This window comes from Cucurbita maxima, unplaced genomic scaffold (assembly GCF_002738345.1).
Source record: "Cucurbita maxima cultivar Rimu unplaced genomic scaffold, Cmax_1.0 Cma_Scf00004, whole genome shotgun sequence".
Taxonomy (NCBI): Eukaryota; Viridiplantae; Streptophyta; class Magnoliopsida; order Cucurbitales; family Cucurbitaceae; genus Cucurbita; species Cucurbita maxima.
Genome location: NW_019272020.1, coordinates 1570411 through 1583536, shown reverse-complemented (window position 1 = coordinate 1583536; position 13126 = coordinate 1570411). Strand labels below are relative to the sequence as shown.

General features: G+C 37.7%; 2 protein-coding genes across 2 annotated transcripts; both read left to right on the top strand.

The window, feature by feature from the left end:
- The first annotated feature begins 941 nt into the window (after positions 1–941).
- LOC111477735 (pleiotropic drug resistance protein 2-like) lies at positions 942–8763 on the top strand. The gene is made up of 19 exons (XM_023121614.1): positions 942–1661; positions 1748–1868; positions 1993–2081; positions 2173–2548; positions 2634–2724; positions 3353–4253; positions 4341–4501; positions 5024–5127; positions 5210–5375; positions 5467–5541; positions 5608–5744; positions 5831–6163; positions 6243–6533; positions 6604–6687; positions 6842–6975; positions 7235–7462; positions 7545–7716; positions 8061–8315; positions 8402–8763. The coding sequence occupies exons 1-19, from the start codon at positions 1282–1284 to the stop codon at positions 8669–8671; spliced, it is 4368 nt and encodes a 1455-aa protein (XP_022977382.1). The 5' UTR covers positions 942–1281; the 3' UTR covers positions 8672–8763.
- Positions 8764–9477: 714 nt separating this feature from the next.
- On the top strand, positions 9478–10660 carry LOC111478791. The gene is made up of 4 exons (XM_023123257.1): positions 9478–9815; positions 10017–10130; positions 10227–10307; positions 10390–10660. Exons 1-4 carry the CDS (start codon positions 9591–9593, stop codon positions 10465–10467), a joined length of 498 nt encoding a protein of 165 aa, XP_022979025.1. The 5' UTR covers positions 9478–9590; the 3' UTR covers positions 10468–10660.
- The last annotated feature ends 2466 nt before the right edge of the window (positions 10661–13126 follow it).

Below are 13126 nucleotides of genomic sequence, written 5' to 3'. Positions count from 1 at the left end.
TTTTTTTTTTTTTTTTTTTTTTTTTTTTTTTTTTTTTTTTTTTTTTTTTAATTATTATTATTAAGAATCTCGGGGAGGTAGGTCCAAATTTCAAATCTATAACTCTAGGTCAATAATATACATTTTAACTATTTGAGATACATTAGAATTAAATCAAAGATAAACGACTTCTTTCCTGTTTTCAAAGGTCACCGATCTATGATGTTGCAGTGAATAAAAATGGAGAGATTCTATTTCTGTAGAACAAAAGAAACGAACTCAAAGTCATCCTATTTATCCTAAGAAACCTCTTATAATTACTAATTAGAACTACGAATTAAGAATCCACTTAAGGAACATATAAATTGGTGAATAAATTATTATTATTATTATTAATGATTGACTAAACTATACTAATCATAATCAACTATCCTTTTCTACTACTTAATCCTTGATTATCTGTCTAAAATAGAGCAGTTTAAAAATTAAGGAAGATTAAATAGTACGTGGGGTTTATTCAACACATTCATCAAATCAATAATGTGATTCACAATGCCAATAATTTAATCAATATAATATCTGAACCCAATAAAGTTGCATACCCAATTAGTCATATTCATACGCCACATTCTTTTTAAACACACATATTCAAATATTCTTAATTTCACCAAAAAAAAAAAAAAAAAAAAATTTAATTTTAACATAAATATTAGAATTATAGTCTCAAAACATTAAAAAAAAAAGAAGCATAAACTAAAATAAAATTATGTGAATTCAATGATGAAAATATAATTACTATTTAAATTTATGTATCTAGAAGTTGAAGAATTTATTATTTTAATTTATGAATCGAATAATAAATAAAATAATTAATCGGCATGACCGTCCGCCCTGTTTTCTCTGTCTCTCTGTGTATATATATATATATATATATATACAGATTGCTTCGTTTAATCATCTTCTTCCTCCCGGAGTTCCGGTCAACTTCATCATTACTTTAATCCTCTCCCATCTCTCTCTCTCCTTCTTCATTGCCGGACTTCCCTCTTTAAAACTTCCGCCCCATTTCACCACAATCCAAATTCATACCTCCATTTCCAAACAATTCCTCTTCCCCTGCACCATTAATGGCGGCGGCGCCGGCAACAGCAGCAACAACAATCCCCTCGCAGTTGCTGACGTTAATTCCCCGTTGACGCCGTCTGATCGTCCGAATCTTTCTTCCATATCAACTCTTGTAGAAGGAAATCCTCTGTTTTAATCGTATAGAATACAGAGCTTGATCCCATCCGTTGAATTGTTATGGCAGCCGCTCAGATGGTGGCTGATGATCTAGCGAGATCTATGAGTCGACGGAGTTGGGCGTCGACGAGCCAGAGAAGCTGGGCGACGGCGAGCATCAGAGAAGCATGGCAAGCACCATCCGACGTGTTCACCCGAAGCGGACGGCAGGAAGATGAAGAAGAGCTGAAATGGGCGGCGATAGAACGGCTTCCGACGTACGACCGCCTCCGAAAAGGGATGCTGAAGCACGTGCTGGATAACGGACGCGTAGTTCACGATGAGGTGGACGTAACAAAGATCGGAATGCAGGAGAAACAGCAACTAATGGAAAGTATGCTCAAAATCATCGAAGAAGACAACGAAAAGTTCTTGAGAAGGCTCAGAGATCGTACGGACAGGTCAGTTTTGATATAAAATGGATCAAAATTTCGTTTTGAGTAATGGGTTTGGGTCAAAAGCTGATTTTGTGATGAATTTTTTGAAGGGTGGGGATTGAGATGCCGAAGATCGAAGTCCGGTTCGAGCATTTATCGGTGGAAGGTGAACTGCACGTCGGCAGCAGAGCGCACCCCACTTTGCCCAATGTTTTTCTCAATATAGCTGAGGTTATTTCATTTTATTTTTAACTTTCGAAATTTAATTAAGTATTTATCAAGTAAAGCTGCATATGGGTGAAGGGTATCAAAAAAAAATAATAAAAAAAATAATATATTTGATTTAAATTGACAGAGTGTGCTTGGTTTGGTTCGGTTGACCCCACCCAACAAGAGGACAATCCAGATTCTGAAGGATATTAGTGGCGTGGTGAAGCCCTCCAGGTGAATTGAGTTTGATATTATTTCATTTGGGACATGATAATTTATGAAGTTTAGGTGATACCCATTTGGTGAAATCAATGTAAAAATGTAGGATGACTCTTCTTCTGGGTCCTCCGAGTTCTGGGAAGACGACATTGCTGCGAGCACTTGCAGGGAAACTGGAAAATAACTTGAAGGAAGATGGAAGAATCACGTATTGTGGGCACGAGTTTAAGGAGTTTGTTCCTCAGAGGACTTCTGCGTACATCAGCCAACACGATCTTCATAACTGGGAAATGACAGTGAGGGAGACGTTTGATTTCTCAGGGAGATGCCAAGGGGTTGGAACTAGGTATGAAATGTTGGAAGAGCTTTCGAGGAGAGAAAAAGAAGCTGGAATCAAACCCGACCCTGAAATTGATGCGTTCATGAAAGCCATTTCAGTTTCAGGGCAGAGAACCAACTTGTTCACTGACTATGTTCTCAAGGTTTTGTTTCTTTCCTTCCTTCCTTCAGTTCTTACTTTGTGTTTTTGTTTTTTCGTTTTGGCTGAAGCTGAATCATCTGTTGCAGATAATGGGTTTGGATATTTGTGCTGATATCATTGTTGGGAATGAGATGAGGAGGGGCATTTCTGGGGGACAGAGAAAGCGTGTCACTACTGGTATGTTCCTCCATGCCAACCATTTTGCTGGGTCACATGTAAGATTGATGTGGAAACCTCTCTGACGTGTTTTAAAACCTTTAGTGAAAGTCTAGAAGGGAAAGTCCGAAGAGGACAATATCTGCTAGCAGTGGACTTAGGTGGTTACAAACGGTATCTGCTAGAGTGTGTCAGCGAGGATGTTGGGCCCTAAAGGGGGTGGATTGTAAAATCCCACATCAGTTGGAGAAGAGAACAAAACAAAACTCGTTCGTTCTTAAGAGTGTGAAAACCTCTCTCTAGCATATGCGTTTTAAAAACTTGAAGAGAAGTCTAGAAAGAAAAATCCAAAGAGACAATATCTGCTATGGACTTAGGGTGTTAAAAAATGGTATTAGAGCCAAACAACAAGGGTGTGTCAGCGAGGACGCTAGCCCCAAGGGGTGGATTGTGAGATCCCACATTGGTTGGGGGAGAACGAAACATTCTTTAAAAGGGTGCGGAAACCTCCCCTAACAGGTGTAGAGAAGCCCAGACGGAAAAGTCCAAAAAAGATCATATCTACTAAGGATGGACTTGGGCTGTTAGACTGAGTCAGTTTTGGTTGGGATGGTGTTTTTATTCATAGTTCTTGTTTGAAATTTGGCAGGGGAGATGTTGGTTGGACCAGCAAAGGCATTGTTTATGGATGAAATCTCAACTGGGTTAGACAGCTCCACAACTTTTCAGATATGCAAATTCATGAGGCAAATGGTTCACATAATGGATGTAACAATGATCATTTCTCTGCTACAGCCAGCTCCAGAAACCTTTGAGCTTTTTGATGATGTTATTCTAATATCAGAGGGTGAGATTGTGTACCAAGGCCCACGAGACAACGTTCTTGAGTTCTTTGAATTCATGGGTTTCAAATGCCCAGAAAGGAAAGGAGTAGCTGACTTCCTGCAAGAAGTCACATCCAAAAAGGACCAAGAACAATACTGGTTTAGAAAGAGCCAACCATACAGATACACTTCCGTTCCTGAATTTATACAAGGATTCAAAAAGTTTCATATTGGACAACGTTTGAACACCGAACTTAGTGTTCCTTTTGACAAAAGGAATACTCATCCAGCTGCATTGGTCACCCAAAAGTATGGCTTGTCCAATTGGCAACTCTTCAAGGCTTGTTTTTCAAGGGAGTGGCTTTTGATGAAGCGTAACTCATTCATCTATGTGTTCAAGACAGTTCAGATAACAATCATGTCTTTAATTACAATGACGGTGTTCTTCAGGACAGAAATGAAAGTGGGCACTGTGGAAGGGGGTGGAAAGTTCTTTGGAGCACTGTTCTTTAGCTTAATCAATATGATGTTTAATGGAATGGCAGAACTAGCCTTGACCATCGTCAGGCTGCCTGTCTTCTATAAGCAAAGGGATTCTTTGTTCTTTCCTGCTTGGGCTTTTGGGTTGCCAATTTGGGTACTCAGAATTCCTTTATCATTGATGGAATCAGGCATTTGGATTTGCCTTACTTACTACACAATTGGGTTTGCTCCGGCTGCTAGCAGGTATGTTGAACCTACCGTCTGACATTCAATGTTGAATTGGAGAAATGTCCAACTTTTACCAACACTACAAGAGCTTCCTTTTGTTAGGTTTTTCCGGCAATTCTTAGCCTACTTTGGAATCCATCAGATGGCTCTCTCCCTCTTTCGGTTCATTGCTGCAGCTGGGAGAGTACAAGTTATTGCAAGCACTATGGGAAGTTTCACTCTACTAATGGTCTTTGTATTAGGTGGCTTCATCATTGCCAGAAGTAAGTAGATTAAACCCTCTTGCCTCTTAACTATTTCGAGATCCCATATTGGTTGGGGAGGAGAACGAAACATTCTTTATAAGGATGTAGAAACTTCTCCTTAGCATACGCGTTTTAAAAACTTTGAGGGGAAACTCACAAGGAAAAACTTAAAGAAGACAATATCTAGTAGTGGTGGGCTTGGGCCATTACAAATGGTATAGAGCCAAACACTAGGCTATGTGTTAGCGAGGACGCTGGGCCCCGAAGAAGGTGGATTGTGAGATCCCACCTCGGTTGGGGAGGAAAATGAAACATTTTTTATAAGAGTGTGGAAACCTCTCATTAGCTGATGCATTTTAAAAATCTCGAGGGGAGCTCAAAAGAGAAAGCTTTGCTAGTGGTAGACTTGGGCCATTACTCTTCGAGCCTAACCCACAAGCCACAATCTCTACGTGAATACGACCGTGCAGATTCCAATGAAGTCTCAGCTTCTTCCCAGGTTGGATATTAGTAGTACTTACATATCTTTGATATTTGCAGGTGACATAGAGCCATGGATCATATGGGGCTACTACTCGTCTCCTATGATGTATGGACAAAATGCAATCGTCATTAATGAGTTTCTAGACGACAGATGGAATCAGGTATGATGTTCATAAAATCATAATCAAATGTCACAAACAAGTCATTAGTTTCCAAAACTAAACCTGTATTGGCTTGATGCAGCCTCCAACAGATCCCAGATTAAATGGAACTACAGTTGGGAAGATTCTCCTTGGTTCAAGAGACTTTTATGATACTAATAAAATGTATTGGGTTTGTGTTGCTGCACTCTTTGGGTTCTCTCTTCTTTTCAACCTACTCTTCATCATTTCATTGACTTTCCTCAACCGTAAGCCAAATCTTCTGGTTTCCTTTCAAGAATTCTCTATGAAATCTTTCCTTTTTTGCTGTTACTGAACTATCTGACAAACCAAATTCAGCTTTGGGCGACTCGAGAGCTGCCATTGCTGATGACGCAAATAATAACAAGAAAAATCCATATTCTGCATCCAGAGGTAAGAAACTTGAGCTCAATCCCTGTTTTCTGGGATGGTCTTGTCTGAATGTGTGGTTAATTACAGGTACTCAAACGCAACCTACAAAGTCTTCAAATGTGGCGAATAATTCAAATAGTCCAGCAAAGAAAGGAATGGTTTTGCCCTTTCAGCCGCTTTCCCTTGCATTTAACCATGTCAACTACTATGTGGATATGCCTGCTGTAAGTTACTCATTCTTACTGCTTTCTTTTGAAAGTTAATGGAGTTTACAAAGCTAATGGATGGCTCTCTTGTTCAAAATTTTCAGGAAATGAAGAGTCAAGGGATTGATGAAGACCGCCTTCAATTACTGCGGGATGTCAGTGGAGCTTTCAGACCTGGTGTCTTGACAGCACTCGTAGGTGTCAGTGGGGCTGGAAAGACCACTCTAATGGACGTCTTAGCAGGAAGAAAGACAGGAGGATACATTGAAGGAAGCATTAATATATCTGGATATGCTAAGAATCAAGAAACATTTGCTCGTGTGTCAGGTTACTGTGAACAAAATGATATTCATTCACCACATCTTACTGTCTACGAATCAGTGCTCTATTCAGCATGGCTCCGCCTTCCTTCAAGTGTCAACACAGCTACCAGAAAGGTTTGTTCTTTTAGGCTTCCTTCAAGTTTGATGTGCCTGAAGTTTGTTATCCTTAAATTTTTGTCTGTCTTTGTTGTAGATGTTTGTGGAAGAAGTTATGGAACTGGTGGAACTTAACTCTCTGAGAGATGCTTTAGTTGGACTTCCTGGGATAGATGGTCTTTCAACAGAACAAAGGAAGAGGTTAACTATAGCTGTAGAGCTGGTGGCTAATCCATCTCTCATCTTCATGGATGAACCAACATCTGGTCTTGATGCTAGAGCTGCAGCCATTGTCATGCGGACGGTGCGAAACACTGTCGATACTGGAAGAACTGTGGTCTGCACTATTCACCAGCCCAGCATTGATATTTTTGAATCTTTTGATGAGGTATGACATTGATATGAGCTTATATTTCTTTTCAAAAGTGAAATGAGCTTATATTTTGATCTTGAAACAGCTGCTGTTGATGAAACGAGGTGGACAAGTCATTTATGCTGGATCTCTTGGTCACCATTCTCACAGGCTCGTCGAGTATTTTGAAGTAAGAACATATTTAAGAACTTATTAGTCAACTAAGAGATCCCACGAAATACCCTTTTATAAGAGTGAAAATCTCTCCCTAGCAAACGCGTTTTAAAAACGTGTGTTTGGGCCATTACATATACTTATACTAACGCTCCTTTGAACTGCAACAGAGTGTTCCAGGGGTTCCAAAGATTAAAGATGGCTACAATCCTGCTACATGGATGCTTGATGTCACAGCTTCATCTGTTGAGACTCAACTTGATGTGGATTTTGCAGAAATTTACGCCAACTCTGCACTTTATCAGTACGTTCACTTTTATCTCAATTGTTTGACTCGTCTCCTAGGAGTTGTTGAGGATCATTGGGAGTGAGTCCAACATTGACTAAATTAAGGAATGATCATGAGTTTATAAGTAACGAATACATCTCCATTAGTAATGAGGCATTTTGGAAAAACCCAAAGCAAAGCTACGAGAGCTTATGCTCAAAGTGGACAATATCATACCATTGTAGAGAGCCGTGATTCCTAACCGGAGTTTCATAAGTTTCTATAAATTTTTCAGGAGAAATCAAGAACTTATCCAAGAACTGAGTACACCAGCTCCCGGATCTCAAGACCTGCACTTCCCAACCAAGTATTCTCAGTCATTCAATGTTCAGTACAAAGCTTGTTTCTGGAAATGGTATCGGTCATACTGGAGGAACCCTCGATACAACGCGGTGCGGTTCTTCATGACAACCATTATTGGACTTATGTTTGGGCTTATCTTCTGGAACAAAGGAGAAAAAACGTATTGATCAAAACCCATCATCACATTATGTATTTATTGAACTTCAACAAGTTTCATTCACATTTATTGCTCAATTCAACAGTGATGAAGAACAGGATCTGAGGAACTTTTTGGGTGCTATGTATGCTGCTATTCTCTTCTTGGGAGCTAGTAATGCCGCTGCAGTACAGCCAGTGATAACCATAGAGAGAACAGTTTTCTACCGTGAAAGAGCTGCTGGCATGTACTCTCCACTCCCCTATGCATTCTCTCAGGTAACAAACAACTCTGTCATATCCTACATCGGTTAGAGAGAGCAACGAAGTATTCTTTGTAAGGGTGTGGAAACGACTCTCTAGTAGACGCATTTTAAAACTAGCAGTGGGTTTGAGCTGTTACAAATGGTATCAGAGCCAAACACTAGATGGTGTGTTAATAAGGACGCTGGCCTCCAAAGGGGTTGGACTGTGAGATACCATATCTGTTGGAGAGGGGAACGAAGCATTCCTTACAAGGACGTGGAAACCTCTCTCTAAACGCGTTTTAAAACCGTGAGGCTGACGTAGACTTGAGCGGTTAGCCATTTAAGCTGACAATGTGGAACTCACTTGTTGTGTAGGTGTCCATAGAAGTAATCTACAACGCAATTCAAACAATAATTTACTCTCTACTACTGTTCTCCATGATGGGATTCGAGTGGAAGGCAACAAACTTCCTGTGGTTCTACTACTTCATCTTGATGTGCTTCGTGTACTTCACAATGTACGGGATGATGATTGTTGCACTAACTCCAGGCCCCCAAATAGCAGCCATAGCCATGTCCTTCTTCCTCAGCTTCTGGAACTTATTCTCCGGATTCATGGTTCCAAGAACAGTAAGTGAATTTGCATATTTCATTGATTCCCACCAAGAATTCAGCTTCACTGATTCCTTTTCCATTGATTCTGATATGAAATGCAGCAAATCCCAATCTGGTGGAGATGGTATTACTGGCTATCTCCAATCGCTTGGACGATCAATGGGTTAGTGACATCCCAAGTAGGTAACAAAGAAGGTAATCTCCGGGTAGCAGGGAGAGGGGAGATCCCAGTGAAAGCCTTCCTGAAAGACACATTTGGATATGAATATGACTTTCTCCCTTACATTGCTTTGGCGCACTTTGGTTGGGTGTTCATCTACTTCTTCGTGTTTGCTTACAGCATGAAGTTCCTCAACTTCCAAAAGAGATGATTTTTGTTATGTTTTTTTTCCATTACTAAACTGTAAAACTTGTCTGTAATCTGAATTGGGGGAAACCCAATGAGTTTCCTTTCTATTCTTTATATTATTTTTACCCATAACTACGGGTTCGAGTATATAAACTTTAATATGTGTCTAATAAATCTCTAAATTTTTAAATTTGAGAAGATTAATAAATATTAAAAAAAGAAAAGCGATAAATGAGAGATTAATTAAGAACTAAAATAAAGAAAGGAATAAAGCAATAAAAGAAATTAGAGGAAATAAACCTAAAATTGAAAAGAAAAAGAGAGAATAAAAAATAGATATAAAGAAAAGTAAATGGGAAATGATTGGGTTGAGACCATAAATAAACTATTAACATGGATAAAGGTGAAAAGTCGATCCTGTCCAGTCGTATTTGACTCATTTTCATCCGCCACACGAAAGTGGCGCCACCTGCCGACAACCGCCGTGGGGTTTGCGTAACAAGTGGCGGCGCTGCTACTCCACCCTGACCAAAATTCCATATTTTCATTTCTCCATTATAAATATTTAAAAATATTGATACATAAATAAATAAGTGGTCCTATGGATTAATAATTAAAATGACGTAACTTAGGACCGCAACAATTCGGCAAATGAAATTGAGCTGTAATTGATCCCCAAAATTCAAAAATCAATTACTTAAATACAAATATATATATATATATATTTTTTTTTATTACTAAAAAGTCTGTTCTCCCGTGGATAATCCAAGGGTCAGAATTTGAAGATCTATTGTAAAAGCAAAAGAAAAAAATAAAGGTAAAGAAAAGCAGCGGCGTAAGAAAAGAAAGGGGATGAAAGGAGAGGGAATTCATTCATTCATCCATTCATACAAGCAAGAACAGAAGCGCTTCCTCTGGAGGGAAAGGAGAAAATTCAAGAGATGCAGAACGAGCAGAATCCGCAGCAGCTTCAAGTAATGTTACAGAATTCTGGAAATTTGAGTTTCAGTAGCAAAGAAGATGAAGAGATGTCCAAATCGGCGCTTTCGGCTTTTAGGGAAAAGGAGGAGGAGATTGAGCGGATGAGGACTGAACTTCAGCAAAAACTTCAAGCTCGACTCGGCCGAGTCGAGGAAGAATCAAGGCGTTTGGCCTCCATTCGAGAGGTTGTTCATCTCTTTCCTCCCTCCCTAAGGCCTAAAACCTAAACCCTAACTCTTTCGTTTTCCTTTCATTTTTTTTTTTTTTTTCCTATTTCATCTCTGCAACTGCAACTGCAACTGCAATTTGTGTTGGAATTCTGATTGTGTGAGAGTTCGAGTTTAATTTATTTAGAAATTTTGGATTAAATGTGGAACGATGAACAGGAACTTGAAGGCATAGATGGAGATCCAACGAGGAAGGAAATTGGACAAATCCGTAAGAGAATTGATACGCTAAACAAGGAATTAAAGCCTCTTGGACAAATATGCCAAAAGAAGGTGATTTCCATGGCTCTACTTTCGTTTCTATAAATTATAGTTCTACAAAAAATAAAAATAAAAAGAAAAATGGTTGGAATTGTTTGGTGGGAGCAGGAGAAAGAGTACAAAGATGCCCTCGATGCTTTCAATGAAAAGAACAACGAGAAAGTACAGTGTATATCAAAACTAATGGAGGTTAGTAGCTTTCTTCTTCAGTTCTTATTCTTTTATTTAATTAATTACTCATTTAGATTACTTAATTCGGTGTTATTTGTAGATGGTTGGTGAAAGTGAAAGGGTGAGGCTGAAGAGGTTGGAAGAACTGAGTAAGCATGTGGATAACAACCCTTCCTAATTCAATTCCCCTAAATTAATTCCCCTGTTTCTGTTTTTGTTAGTTTTCTTCATTCTTAAACTTTTAATTTGTTTATGTCTGTTTGAGTGATTTGTTTCTCTTTTGATTTCATTTAGGGTGGCTCACATATATATGTATGTATGTATGTATTGCTTTTAACCATACTATATATATATAATCTTTTCATTTCCTACACCTTATTTGTTTCTCCAAATGGTTTTGAAAATTGTTGGCCTAAATTCAGAAAAAAAAAAAAAAAAAAAAGATTTTTTATTATGGTTAGGTTAGTTTAGATTGGGGCAAGCTGTAACACAGCGCCCCACTATATAGTAGACTGGGCCTAGCCTCTCGTTTAGATTGGGCCAAGGTCTGAGAAGGAAGGCAGTGAATAAATATTAGATTGGGCCAAGCCCTAAAACCTGCGGTGCCGTCGTTAGGTGGTGGTACCATTCGTTTGTTATAGGGTTAGGGAAAATATATTATAAGGGAAGGTGGGTGGCGGTTTGGGAGGACATGTCTCCTATAATTAAAGTGGTTTTTGTTGAGATTCTGTTTTGAGGTAAGAATTTTGAGAAACAATTTGGAAAATAAATAAAAAGAAGAAGAAATGGGAGGCGACAAAGAGCATCGGGGTCCCATAAGGAAGGAATATAATTTTGTCCCATAACTAAAAATAATTTCATCATGCTTTTTTCATTCACTTTAATTCCAACAAAAAAATAAAAAACCATATATTTCCCATATCCTCTTTGATTTAGATTTAGATTTTGATTTAGATTTGTCGACGACTAGGTGATGAGAACCCTCTCCCCGTCCCCATTGCAAATCCTACTTTGTTTTTTGTTCTTCCTTTTTTTTTTTTTTTTTTTGTATAAGAAAATACCATGCCCATGTAGATCTCCAACCCGACCCACGTTTGGTTCGGTTCGGTTCGGTTCCTAGACCGGTATAGAATCCTATGTTAGAGAGAGAGAGAAAGGTGGGAAGTAGAAAGGCAGGGAGGGGGACAAATATCCGACCGTTTCTGAAACCAGGATGCGGCGTTTCAATCTTCCACGTGGACTTCAATCACTGGATTCTCGCTAAACGACATGGCTTCGGCGCACCCCTTGACGGTGCTTTCTTTTTTGTCCTTTTGCGGCTTCCCACTTTCATTTTTCCACCCAATATTAAATATTATTGTTACTCAAACTTCATCGGGTCTGCATTTTGTTCCAATTATTTTGTAAATTTTGTTAATAACTTACCTAAAATTGATTCTCCACAAGCTTAGTCGGCTACATATAACTATAATTCTTTTTTCTTTTTTTTTTTTGTTTTGTTAACGATCATAATAACCTTAAGATCACTTTCATTTAGAAGACGTAGTATTTATTTAGTCATATACCTCTTCTTTTATTCGTGTGTCTACATTTTGGACAAGAAGATTTGAGCAGAACTTTAAACCCAAAAACAAAAGTGGATTCAATAAAGGGCATATTTGCACTAATTATTGAGAATAGAAAGGGGTAGTTGACTCGACAAAAAGAACACATTAAACCCAAATCACATATTTTCCCTAGCTATTAATAGAAATGTAATCTAGAAAGCAACCAATTATAAATGTCCAACCTTTTCTCCAAACAACCCTTATGATATCACCCACTCCTCGTACGCATTAAATTTGTTAAAATAATTTTTTAAACCTAAATGGGACTAATATTTCTTAAAATCATAAAACAATTAGTGTGAAGTAAAAAAGGAGTATTAATTACTTAAAAAAAAAAAAGAGAGAGAGAGAGAGGGTTATATTGTCCAAGTGGCGACAAAAGTGAAAAAAATATGGCGGCCCCCACAAAATCTTATTATTTCAGTATATTTATTGAAAAATTAAAAAAATATATTATTATTATTATTATTATTATTAGAAGACTGCAAGAAAAATAATATATAGAGAAGGAGAATTTGAATTAAAGGTGAAAGAGGAGTAGTGNAATTGGAAAAAAATTTTAGGTGCAAAAAAAAAAAAAAAAAAAAAAAAAAAAAAAAAAAAAAAGCAGAAACGTGAAAGGACTCTGGACACACAGGCACGCGTCTTCGTTTCCTATAAAAAGTTGCCTTTTTTTTCTTTTTTTTATTTATTTTTACCATTTCCATAAACCCATTCAATTTCAATTTCAATTGCTTTTATTTAATATTTCATATATTATTTCATTTTCATGTAATTTTAAATAATTAAATTAAATTTGGATAATATTCTCATTACACCTTAATTTCCACTAATTTCCCAATAATGGCACAACATTTAACACCCAATTACTAACTTCCCAACCAATTTTTTTAAAATTAAACCTAAAAATGAATAAGAAGTCAATGGGTGAAATTAATCTTTAAAAATATTAACGATGTCATCTAGAGACTAGCTTCGACTCGGGAAGAGATTCCCTGTTTAGATCGGGAATGTTAGAGGGAGTAATAGAGTCGAAATTATATTAATATATATATTCAACCCATATCTTGCCCTATTCTACGAACATCTCTAATGTCATTCTAACATTTAAGGGTAGATTTGTCAATAGGTAAACGATTACCAATAGCCTCGAGAATTCTAGAAAATATTTTGATCAATTACACAAATGAACCTTAAAACGACAGTGTCCTCATATTTGTCTTGTGTCAA

Coding starts and splice junctions, on each gene's coding strand:
- LOC111478791 (XM_023123257.1), top strand. CDS start 9,591: ATGCAGAACGAGCAGAATCCGCAGCAGCTTCAAGTAATGTTACAGAAT. Junction 9,816..10,016: donor GTTTGGCCTCCATTCGAGAG/GTTGTTCATCTC, acceptor AACGATGAACAG/GAACTTGAAGGCATAGATGG. Junction 10,131..10,226: donor GACAAATATGCCAAAAGAAG/GTGATTTCCATG, acceptor TGGTGGGAGCAG/GAGAAAGAGTACAAAGATGC.
- LOC111477735 (XM_023121614.1), top strand. CDS start 1,282: ATGGCAGCCGCTCAGATGGTGGCTGATGATCTAGCGAGATCTATGAGT. Junction 5,376..5,466: donor TTCATTGACTTTCCTCAACC/GTAAGCCAAATC, acceptor AACCAAATTCAG/CTTTGGGCGACTCGAGAGCT. Junction 7,463..7,544: donor TGGAACAAAGGAGAAAAAAC/GTATTGATCAAA, acceptor TCAATTCAACAG/TGATGAAGAACAGGATCTGA.